General features: G+C 35.2%; 1 protein-coding gene across 1 annotated transcript; it reads left to right on the top strand.

The window, feature by feature from the left end:
- On the top strand, positions 7,417 to 8,525 carry LOC109846762 (protein EARLY RESPONSIVE TO DEHYDRATION 15-like). The gene is made up of 3 exons (XM_020416006.1): positions 7,417 to 7,547; positions 7,702 to 7,834; positions 8,430 to 8,525. Exons 1-3 carry the CDS (start codon positions 7,417 to 7,419, stop codon positions 8,523 to 8,525), a joined length of 360 nt encoding a protein of 119 aa, XP_020271595.1.

The following is an 11,942-nucleotide window of genomic DNA, read 5'->3' as shown; positions in this document are numbered from 1 at the left end:
AATTACAGTTTGGCTCTCTAATGTTTTATTAGCTTTAATTTTGACACTCTAAAGTTTAAATTTGCCCCTAAACATATCCTGAAGTTTCAATTTCAACGAGTTTAGATTACTTTTAGTATTAGGGTTATGAAAGTCCAAACATTATTACGTGATAAAAATTACAGTTTGGCTCTCTAATGTTTTATTAGCTTTAATTTTGACACTCTAAAGTTTAAATTTGCCCCTAAACATATCCTGAAGTTTCAATTTCAACGAGTTTAGATTACTTTTAGTATTAGGGTTATGAAAGTCCAAACATTATTACGTGATAAAAAGCATTCTACTTTTTTTAACATGACGGATTTAAAATTAATCTGAACAGTACGTAACTGAAGATGTCAAAGGTAAAATTGATAAAATTTTAGGGTGTTTTTAGCAGCTTTGAACTTAATGATATCAAGAGTTAAAAATAGGAAAGACGTTAGGGTACTAAACCGCAACTAATTTTTTAAAATATTTTTGTATGTAAAACAATTTGAAGGTACGTGGTGGCCGTTGGGTTCTTGGCGTTTGTGTATTCAATGGCTCAGCTGGTCCGGTTTGGTGGCAGCAGAGATTTTGTGGTTAAGCGCTTCTCTGGGATTACGGATTTTGCTGGAGATCAGGTGTATTTCAATTTTCTTTGTTTATGTTTGATTTATTGAGTTAATACAGTTTTCAGATATTATTTTAGAAAATTTGAAAGAGCCCCAGCGATGTTTCGGCCCACTAGTTATAATTAAAAAGCCCAAAAGGTTGAAACCACATAGAGTTGGCTCGAATATTCGAAGTTGGCATGTACATTATAACCCTCCATCTAACTAAGCTTCCTAATTTTGGTGTAGTTACTATGATATTAATTTAACAAGAAAATAGAGTAATCGAGGTTCAAATTTTACTGACCATAAATTTCTAAAGCGAATTTAGAAAAAAAAAACTATCGGTATATAAGTCTAAATTTCAATCTGACGCTCACCACCATGAGGTCTTGTTAGAATATAAAATTCCAACTCCTAACTCTACATCAAAACTAGTTTTGATGTAGCCACATGAACTTTCGACAGCTTTCGCGATCGAAATATTATTCTGCTCAACTCTACACCAAAAATAGTTTTGATGCCGTGAATAACAAGAGACTAGAAGAATGTAATCATATTGTGTCCCATCTAAAAGAAACACCCTTTATTCATGTGTTATAATAATTAAGGTAAGCCCCAATAGCAGTAATCATTCTATAAAATTTACTTCCGCTCCCCCAACTTCGGTGTTCTAAGCTAATGAAGTCAAATTTTGATCTCTCAGATTATGGCATATATGTTGATGTCGGCATTATCAGCAGCTATACCAGTTACAAACCGCATGCGTGAAGGAGCAGACAACATGTTCACCGATGCAGCCGTAGCTTCCATAAGCATGATGTTCTTCGCCTTCGCAGCCTCCGCCATCACGGCAATAATTTCCGGCTTCAAACTTTTTAGACAAACTAATTCATAGATACATCCGTACGTTGCGTATTTACGTTAATGCATAATATAATAGGAACATTTTGTATTCTTTTTCATTGTAAGTCGTGGTATCAGACGCAGCAAAATCCCTAAACTGCCACCCTTCACAAGATCTGAACGGTTTAGAACACATTGAATGTTGAAGTATGATTTGAATTTGTATTAGTGTTGAAGAGAACAAATGCGTTTGAGACATTTATTCTTTTTTTTTTATGAATTGTTGTGAATTTTGCGATGATTGTTCGGTTTAATAAGGTGGAGGGGTCTCGGTTTGATTTGGAACCTTTTTATTACATATCCGAGAAGAAAATGGGCCTCCAAAAGCATCTTTGTACTGCTGTTGTTATGTATGTGGGGCTAAGTCTAGCTCTCAGGATTATCTTTTTATGAAGGAAAAAAAATAAAGGATCTTACGCCTCGTTTGGTACGTGGGAATGAAGTCAAGTGAGAATGGAATGGAAGAAGGAATAGAATGGAATGTATGTGAGAATGGAATGGTCATTCTCATTCTCTTGTTTGGGTGCGTTTGTAGAATGAAGCTAGAATGAAAATCTAATTCTCATTCCCATGTTTGGTATCACTAGTTCACAAGTGAGAATAGAATCTTATTTTCTAATAATGCCCTTATAACAACATAGATTTTTAATAAGATAAAAATAAACATTAATGATAATAACTAAAAAAAATTATTTATGCATATGTTATATTAATCTAGGTATGTGTTATACTAATGCGCATGTTATCGATTAGGTGTATTTTTCGTTTATATTTTTTAAACAATTCTCACTATTTCTTAGTCTTAAAAAATTAAATAAAAATAAATAAAAGATTATTGCATCTTTCATAGGTCCAAAAAAATATAAAGAATGAGAATACATCGATTTTAGGGGCGATGAATAGAAAGGAGGCCTTTTTTGTTTCGGTGGAGCCTAAAAAAACAGGGAGAAAATGAGAATACGTAGTCAAAAGCCATGATTTTTAAATTACTTATTATTATTAATAGGGGTATAATTAAAAAAAAACCTAACTAATTTGATTCTCCCATTGAATGAGAATGATCATTCCCTATCTTTTCACATAGAATGCCCATTCCCACAAAAAATGGGAATAGCCATTCCATGAGAATGATCATTCCAACATCTAAAAACTAGTTTTGTTTGGTATGAGGGAATGAGAAGTGAGAATGGCATTCCATTCCACCCCATTCCCGCGTACCAAACGGGGCCTTAGAGGATTCAATCATGAAATATAATTTCAAATACAATATTGAAATCACAGTTGAATATATTACTTGATCTGAATCACAGATGATAGTATATAATTCAGAGCATTCGATGATAACTTACATACTGAAGCCTGGTTCCTCCTCCTTGTAGAACATAACTTAAACAATAAATTAGATGGGTGAGCTGTAATTTTGGGCCAAATTATCCTTAAGGCCACAAGTGTGTGTGCCTTCCAATTTCCTCAATATAATATTACAAGATTACGAGGCTTTAGCAAACAAAAAATTGGCCCCAATAAAGAATCCAGTCAAACAACAAATTCAATTTTGAGGCTTTTTTGTCCCCCTTTGAAGAATTATGAAGCAGTCGGCTTGAGATTTTCTTTCAAACGCTCGTCTTCTAACTCACTCTCCTGAAGCCATTCACAAATTCTGCCTTTCATTTTCGAGTATTTTTCATCACTCCACCAATAACTTTTCAGCTCCGAGAAAATTCATTACATCAATAGCCAATAGAGTATTTTTGGAACCCAAAATTCATAGGACCAACTACGAGACAAAATGACACGAAACATTTCTTGAGAATCCAACCAAGAGCAATGGTTTTCATCGAGACATATTACTTGTTCATAGCGAGTCCTATCATTTTGGGTCCGAAAATATAATCTCTTAAGCTTAGAATTTGATTGCTCCTGTTTCTTAAAAGAAATTAACATTGACCCAAAACTTTGAATAATTAAAATTTATAATCTAGCTAGCTTACTCCTTCCAATCCATCTTATTGAAAATTATATTTTTTGCAAGTAGTGGGGTTTTTTACCCAACTTAAAAATAATGTTGTTTTAAAGAAACCACATTTCATTTCTAACTTATATGCAAACCACATTAAAAGCAAGTTTTTATTCTAATCAACCACGTCCTAATCAAATATTCACTAAACAACTAAAATAAACTTAAATAACATGTCTTGAATGTAAGTCTTTAAATGTACTCTCAGATTTTCAGTAAAGGTTTTGACGCAAAGTTGATTAATTGAAATAAAATCTACTTAATTTAAAGATGACTTAGGCTCTGTTTGGCAAAACTAGCTGAAACCTGCGAGATTATAGCTGAAAGCTGTTAAGCTAGCTGAAAGCTGTGAAATTATAGTTGTTTGACAAAAGTAGCTGTACAACTAGCTTAAATTTGTTAAATGATTAAAAAAGATATGTAATATTATTGATATAAAATTAGAATTATTAAGGGCAAAAACGAAAGAAAAAAAATTGGCAGCTCCTTCCCAAAGACAAATGCTACTTGAGGTACATTTCCTAAGCTACTTGCAAAAGACACATCTTCAAAATAATCTCTTCCTATTTTTGGTCATCAAACAGTTTTACTAGATTATTGATCAAGTCAATAAAACAATATCTCCTGTTGTCAAATAGTACCTTATATATAAATAAAAATAAAATGTAACTTCATATAATGATTTTATTTTTAAAACGGTATTTAGAAAAAAAAAAAGACCCTTATGTATTGATCTCTCTTTCACGGGCATCATGCGGAAGTACCAACTGCTCAATTTATCTCCTTTCAACTGTGGAAAACGTCATCGCGTACAAAATCATCATCACAAATGGGCCACCCTTTGCTCTTTATTGGCCCACGTACCCCAAACCCACATGGATGTCCTTTTATTTTTATCATTATTATCTTATTAATCTACTATAAAAAAGGACAACTCGGTCCATGTCCCTATTCCTTACGACCAATTAAATAATCACGCGTATCAATCTCAATTTCCAAAAGCACATCACATGAACCTGGTCCCTCTTTCAGGATAGGGACGATGACGTGTTTCCTACTACAAAACACGCCTCTCTGGTCCCACTGTTTTCTAGTACTCAGCTCAGTGCTCTCCGCTAACGTGCGCGCTAAAAAGGTGCAGGCTTTGAGATACTTTAAAATCGGGTATTGGGCGCGACCTGATATCCATCTGGATCCGGGTCCAGGGTTCCTAAAAAGAAAGGAAAAATCCAAGTTCTTTGGAATTTGGTATAGGGCCTGTTTGTTTTACTAAAAAGAAAGGGAAATCAAAAAAATGGAAAACTATTAAAATGAAGAATTGGTTTGGGAGTGTTTGGTTGGCTAAAAAAAGAAGGAAATAAAAAAAATGGAGATGAAATGATGTTAGTTGTCATATTATTATTGGATGATGTGAGTGATTTTTTAAGAAAACTAGTTTTGATGTTGTTTGGTTGGCGAAAAAAAAAGAAATGAATTATAAGAAACCTATTTCTTGTAGTTTGTTGTTTTCTTTTGGTTTGGTTCATTCTTAAAAATAAGAAATGAAATGAGATGAGATGAGTTGTCATTGTATTATTGGGTGATGTGTCCAAGATTAAGAAAAGTGTTTTCATAACTTTTTAGGATGAAAACAAAGAAATAAAATTTTAATGAGATGAGGTGAATTGTTATAATATTTTATCGGATGATGTGAGTGATTTAAAATGATGAAAAGAGATGAGTTGAGTGATGTTTGGATGAAAATAATATTTTATTAGATGTGATGGATGAGTTGTTAGATGAAAATAATATTTTATTAGATGTGATGGATGAGTGGTTAGATGAAAATAATATTTTATTAGATGATGTGGATGAGTTGTTAGATGAAAATAATATTTTATTAGATGTTGTGGGTGAGTTTTAGGGATGGAAATGGAGGAAATAGTACTTTTTGAGATTTTCATCTTTTCCATTTCCATTTCTTGGTTTTTCTTGGTTTTTAGGAAATAACCAAACAGGCCCTATAGAGTAAAATGCGCTCTGAATTATTAGAGCATCTCCAACAGCTTCCCCAAAAATTTCTCTAAAATGAGGAATCAAATGTCATATTCTCCAAATTATTTTTGTTCTAACTCCAACAGCTTCCCCATTTTGAAGAATCATGCATTTATTACAATAATAAAAATATTCTACATCTTTGACTAATAAATAATAAATTATTTATTATTTTGAAGAATCACCATTTTGACCAAATTATTTATTATTATAATGAGAAGATGGAGTTGTTTTTTGTGGGTTGAGTCTAGAAGAACGTGAAAAAGTGCTTCCCCAAATATTTGCAGAATGCTGCAGATTTGGGGAAGGCTCTCTATTTTTTCTCTCCTATCCTCATTTTGGGGAATGAGATGGGGAATCTGTTGGACAAAAAAAAAGCTCAAAATTCTCCAAATTTTAGAATACCAAGAAGATGGGGAAACTGTTGGAGATGCTCTTAAAGTTATGATAGATTGAAGAAATATCTACTCCGAATTATACAGTGGTCTTGGGAGCTAAGGCCCCGTTTGTTTTGCATTTCCCCCCTTAGAAAGCCTGCCACATTTCTGAAAAATGTTAGAAATGTGGCGGGCTTTCCAAGGGGGGAAATGCAAAACAAACGGGCCCTAATGCACTGACCCAAAGGACAAATAATTTCTTGGATGCGTAACTAATCAGCACTATGAACGGGAATCCTTGCATAAATTTCTTTCGGTTTTTCTATAGAGTACTCATTGTCACTCTATAAGAGAGGAGAGAGATAGAGAGAAATGAATTATGCACAAAAATTAATGCAAATCAGAGGGGGCCCATGAGCTATTTATTTTTTCTATCTCTCTCATCTCTTAAAGAGTGCCCATGAACACTCTATAGAAAAACCGAATTTCTTTTGATACTAGAGTTAGAGATTATTAAATTAATTAATTTTTAGTAAGCTATAAATAGAACTAAAACATATATGTTGTATTTTTAACGCATGAATTCGATATTATACTCAAAGACCTCAATATGATCCATAGTATCACACTAACGGTGGACCATATACCTATTACAAAATCAATACCAACCCCACCCCACCCCACCCCCAAATATCACAAACTGTTTAATCTTTTTCCTTATTGATACTTTAGAACTAATGATTTTTTAGCATCACGAGCCAAACTTACAACGGTCCAACGGACCATGCAAAAAATCTGGATCCTTTAAGGGGGTGTTTGTTTCAAATCCTATAATTTTAGGATATGAATTTCACCATGGGATTTGAAATCCATATGTAATTTGTTATGGGTTGAGATTCATAAAACTTTGTTTGTTTTAACAATATTTTAAAATTTAAAATACTATAATTTATAATATTTTTGTTTGTTTCAAACTTTTTAGAATTTAAAATCCTTAGTTTGTCTAACACTTTTGAAATTCACCCCATATCTCACTCAAAAAAGAAGATTTCACAAGCCCTTAAATATAATATTTTTTTATTATTTAAAGATTTGATACTCTAAAATTTGTTTTGAAACAAACAAGTTTTATGGAATTCTAAAACTAAAAAAAACACCCACTTTTTGATACTAGAATTTAAAATCCTAATTTTTTTTTTGATACAAACGCCCCCTAAGGGTCCGGATTTTGGCATCCGGCCCGATCCAACCTTGTATCGCATGTCCGGCGCATGCTAGCGCCGAGCTCTTCGATAACCCAAGTACTATGGGCGTCGGTACGATTTACCCACCCCCCTTCAAGCCCAAGCCCATGTAGCCCACCAACACATTATAAATCCCTTACCCCATCTCCCAACCATCCCCACTTGACATCTATCTATAGGATATAATACCAAAAGAAGGGAGTGAAGCGAAAACACCAGTGGCAATGGAAGTAATTTCTGGGAGATTCAGGTCGACTCTGAATCCGTACGCCGCTCCGTACGTGCCCACCGCGTACCGCTCCGTCGAGGACTTCTCCGACGAGTGGTGGGGCCTCGTCAAGTCCGCCTCCCTGCGGTTCGCGATTACTGAGCTGGGGCAACGTGCTTCGAGGAGAACCGAACTGACCTCGACTTCCTCGATATTTGCGATCCTGCCACCGAGGGTACTGACTCGCTAGCCCGCTCCTACCCCTCTCAAGGTGAGTAAATTACGAAACTACCCTTGTCAGGTTTTTGGGTGTGTGGCCTTTAACGGGAGAAGTGTTTTGCAGAGGAGAGGGAAATGAGGGAGAGGAAGTTGGAGCTGGCGAAGTTGGGGGCGGAGAGGTGGAGGGGCCCGCGGGAGATGATGGTGGGGTCCAGGTACTGTGAGAAGGCGCCTAAGTTTGTGAACCTGAAGATGGGCCCGCGAGTTATCCAGCAGCCGAGGTGAAGGGTGGGGAGATGCTCGCTCGCTCGTAGGAGGATGTATGGGTTCAGGGGTAGTTTCGTACTTCCCTTTTTGTAAATTTGCTTGTACATTTTTGTTGACGATCGAATAAATTGTAATAATTTTAAGGTTGTAACATGACTTCGTTAGCGATTTAAGCCTTAATATTATTCTTGTCCTCGTTTGATATCACATATCAGGCCTGTGGAATATTGATGGGCTGAAGCTGGCGTAATGAGGCCCGCTACCTGGGTCTTTAAATTCAGTGAAAGAAAAAGAAGAAAAGAGTAAATTTCATTTAACCCCCCTGAACTGTGGGGTGAATTGCATGTCGGAGCCCTCAACTTTTACTTCACTTGACCCCCCCCCTGAATTATCTCACATAACCCCCCAGAGTTAACAACTTGGTGGAACTTTAGAGGATGAAAACGCCCTTAATACATATTATAAATTAATAAATTGACTAATATCCAATTTTGGTGTTATAATCTCCACCCTCTCATATTGAACCTCCTCTCTCTGCCATAGATGCCGGCGACTCTGCTGTTTAAAGATATGGAGATAATTGGAAGGGATGCGGTGGTTTTTGTTGGAGATGGGTCTCGAGAAATTAATGGAGAATGATTGGTTTTTTTTCTTCTTTGTTGTTTGATGATGATGGCAACGATGTGTTTGCTAATAGGTTTTTAGATTTGCCGTAGGCTGAAGAAGAGGAATCGGAGGGAAGGATGAAGCGAGGGCTTAAAAGGAGGCGGAGGCGGAGGCGGCGATTGGGTTTAGATTGATTTGGGGGTGGGGGGAGTTTTGAAGGGGTTACGACGTATTACACCCCCTTAATTCAGGAGGGTTAGGGTCAGTTTGGTTGATTTCCTGAAAACCAAGAAATGGAAATAAAAAGATGAAAATATCAAAAAGTATACTTTCATACATTTTTATCCCTAAAATTCACCAAAATATTTAATAAAATATTATTTTCATCTAACAATTCATCCACAACATCTAATGAAATATTATTTTTATCTAACAACTCATACATCACATATAATAAAATATTAATTTTATCCAACAACTCATCCACCACATCTAATAAAATATTATTTTCATCCACAACATCACTCAACTCATCTTATCTCATCGTTTTAAATCATTCACATCATCCAATAAGATGGTGATAACTTATCTCATCTCATTAACATTTTATTTTTCAAAAACGCTATTTTGGCTCGCTGATTAACTCGCGACCTCAACTCGCGCCTACGTGGCTGGCTCCACGTCAGCAACCCCAATTTCATTCCTGTGACCTCAACTTCCTTCCCCAAACTCGTTCTCTCCTCATTTCAGAGAAAAATCCCCAAAAGAAACCCACCCCCCCTCCCAACCCTAGCCCTAACTCTGCTGTGAAACCCCTGTCCGCCCCCTGACTCCGCCGTGACACCGCCGCCGCCCCCTGACTCCGCCGTGACACCGCCGCCGCCCCCTGACTCCGCCGTGACACCGCCGCCGCCCCCTGACTCCGCCGTGACACCGCCGTCGTCCCCTGACTCCGCCGTGACACCGCCGCCGCCCCCTGACTCCGCCAACACACCGCCGCCATCCCCTCAGCTCTCCATCCCCCTCCCCCCACTTCAAAACAAGTACCTTTCCTCTTTAATCCATCAAAAACCCTCGATTTCGTGCAAATTTCACTTCTTTTCATCTGATTTGATATGATTTCTGTTTGCATCTTGTTTAATTGAAACCTACTTACAAACTATTTTGGTTTGAGAGAGTGATGTGTTTAATTCGATTTCGTGGGTCTTGTGGATTTTACTGGTTAATTAAAATGGTTATCTAGTTCATTTACTCCGTGTTGTGTTCATTAAAACTCGTTAACAAGATAAAAATTCGTGGGTCTTTCCACAAATTTTTTCGTGGGTCATTAAAACTCACAAGGTAGTTGGTGGCTTGTTGTGTTTGAATTGGCATATGGCGTATACAGTTTGCAATTGATTGATGTTTGCCTTGAGAATTTTGTGTAGATTACGGTTATTCTAATTTATGCACCTTTTTAGCTTTCACATCTGTAAGCTCATGTTGACACATGAAACAAATCAAATAAAGGTGGATTATGGTAATAAATAGCAGGACAGCGTCTCGTTGAGAGGAGACTCGAAGGATTATTCTTGTGATATATAAGCTTTTGCCATTAGGGAATCCAGAGTGAAACAAATAAAAGAACAAGCGGGATAAGAATAGCAGCTCAACCCGCTTGCGTTTAAGAAGCGTGGGTGTGTTCATCAATGACCCTAAAACTAGACCAGGACCAAAGTTGATCATGTGGCTAGTCCTGTTTTAAACAAAACCAGTTTATGATGCTAAATTTAGCATTAGAAAAACTAGGTCAATGTTTGCTCACTATTACCCCAACACAATTTCCCCTAAAATGGATTCAGGATCAAACTTGACCCTATTTTAAGGAGTTTCCAAACACACCATAGGAGAAATTGCAAACAGTGCACACCAAAAGAATTAAACTCTACGTCAATAAATCCAAATCCTGAACAACAAGTGTAAACTGTGAACAGTAACATCCATGTAAAAATTATCCTCCAAATAACTTTAGAAAAAAATACCCTCAAATCAACCAACCATCAGCTTTGTTAAAAATATTGAGTATGAATTTTTTTTTTTGCTTGAGAGAGTGATGTATGGATTTTAATTAAAATGGTTATCTAGTTCCTTTACTAATCAGTATACTTGGTCTAAATCTTTTTTCTACTGCAGAATTGATGCGGCATAATTATGTACCAAAATTGCAAGTGCACAATTTATCAAGTTATAGTATAAAAAGATATCGATCCCACGAAGAAGGTGATTTTAAGAGATTATTAAACTTGGTTCTTATATTTTGTGCGTGACAATTAGGAATAAAGAATAAGTGTGAATGTGATGAGTGGTTGTTTTGATTTATGTGCAAGAGATAATAAATTGAATTTTAGAGGAGAGAAGGAAGAATTAAAGAATAAATGAAATCACAAGGCAAGAAATATGAATTAATAAAATCAAGAAATAAAACTAAGAATGAAAAGAAAATTTAAGAAAGTCAAGATGGAGGATTCAAAAGAGGTAAGAAATCTAGAATATAATCCACTAACCAATTTCAATTACAAAATATAAACTATTCTCTTTTTATCATATTTCAACTTAGATTTATTAAGCATAGATTATCAAACCATTTAAGGAAAGTGTAACCTATCAAATTATCATCTAAGCTAAAATTACTATTCATGATAAGAACAACAACATGATAATAATCCTAGAATTCATAAGCATAACCTATCAAACCATTTAAGATAAGCATAGATTATCAAATTCTTCTTCTACCGATTAGTTCTCTAGTTGATTATCCTAAACATGAACATTTTAAGTACAAGAGAATAATTCATACAATATAAAAGAAATTAGACTAGTTTCATACAATTCTAAGATTCCTACAAGAATTAAATTCACATCTTAAGAAATAAAAACAAGAAAAAGAAGACTAATTACAAAATTAAAAAGAAAAGAAAAATCTAAACTATGAACAAGAAATAAATCTAATTACAAAGAAAATAAAAATCTAAACTACAAAATAAATTGCAGAAATTAAATGCAAGAAAAATAAATCTACTCTACAAATTAAAGTGCAAAAAGAAAATAAAAAAGACAAGAAAGTAAATCTATACTACAAGCATGAATTTAAATCTAACTAATAAGCAATAATAAAGAAATTACTAAAAAGAAATAAAAGAGAAAAGAAATGCAAACCTTCAAATTGCTCTTCATCTCCATCCTCATCATTCAACAAAGAGGAGAAAGAACAAATTTAAAGAGGAAAAAATTATTTTTATTAATTGCAACTAAAGTTACAATTTTTGGAAGGCCTTCTCAATTAAGAGTAGCCCTCCTCTCCAAAAGGAGTTTACAAAATTTTCACACCTCTAACCCCTCACTCTCTACCCCTATTTATAGTAATCTTCAATGAATATGAGCCATTGGATTTGTCTTGAGCCCCAAGCAACA

The sequence above is a fragment of the Asparagus officinalis genome, chromosome 7 (genome assembly GCF_001876935.1).
Source record: "Asparagus officinalis chromosome 7, Aspof.V1, whole genome shotgun sequence".
In the NCBI taxonomy this organism is placed as follows: domain Eukaryota; kingdom Viridiplantae; phylum Streptophyta; class Magnoliopsida; order Asparagales; family Asparagaceae; genus Asparagus; species Asparagus officinalis.
Note: the sequence above shows the minus strand (reverse complement) of the source record. Positions and strands in the feature narration are given on the sequence as shown.

What these genes read in the sequence shown, in the direction of transcription:
- LOC109846762 (XM_020416006.1), top strand. Translation starts at nt 7,417, where the DNA reads ATGGAAGTAATTTCTGGGAGATTCAGGTCGACTCTGAATCCGTACGCC. An exon ending in GTCAAGTCCGCCTCCCTGCG is followed by an intron (nt 7,548 to 7,701) that starts GTTCGCGATTAC and finishes TACCCTTGTCAG; the next exon opens with GTTTTTGGGTGTGTGGCCTT. An exon ending in GAGATGATGGTGGGGTCCAG is followed by an intron (nt 7,835 to 8,429) that starts GTACTGTGAGAA and finishes TCTCTGCCATAG; the next exon opens with ATGCCGGCGACTCTGCTGTT.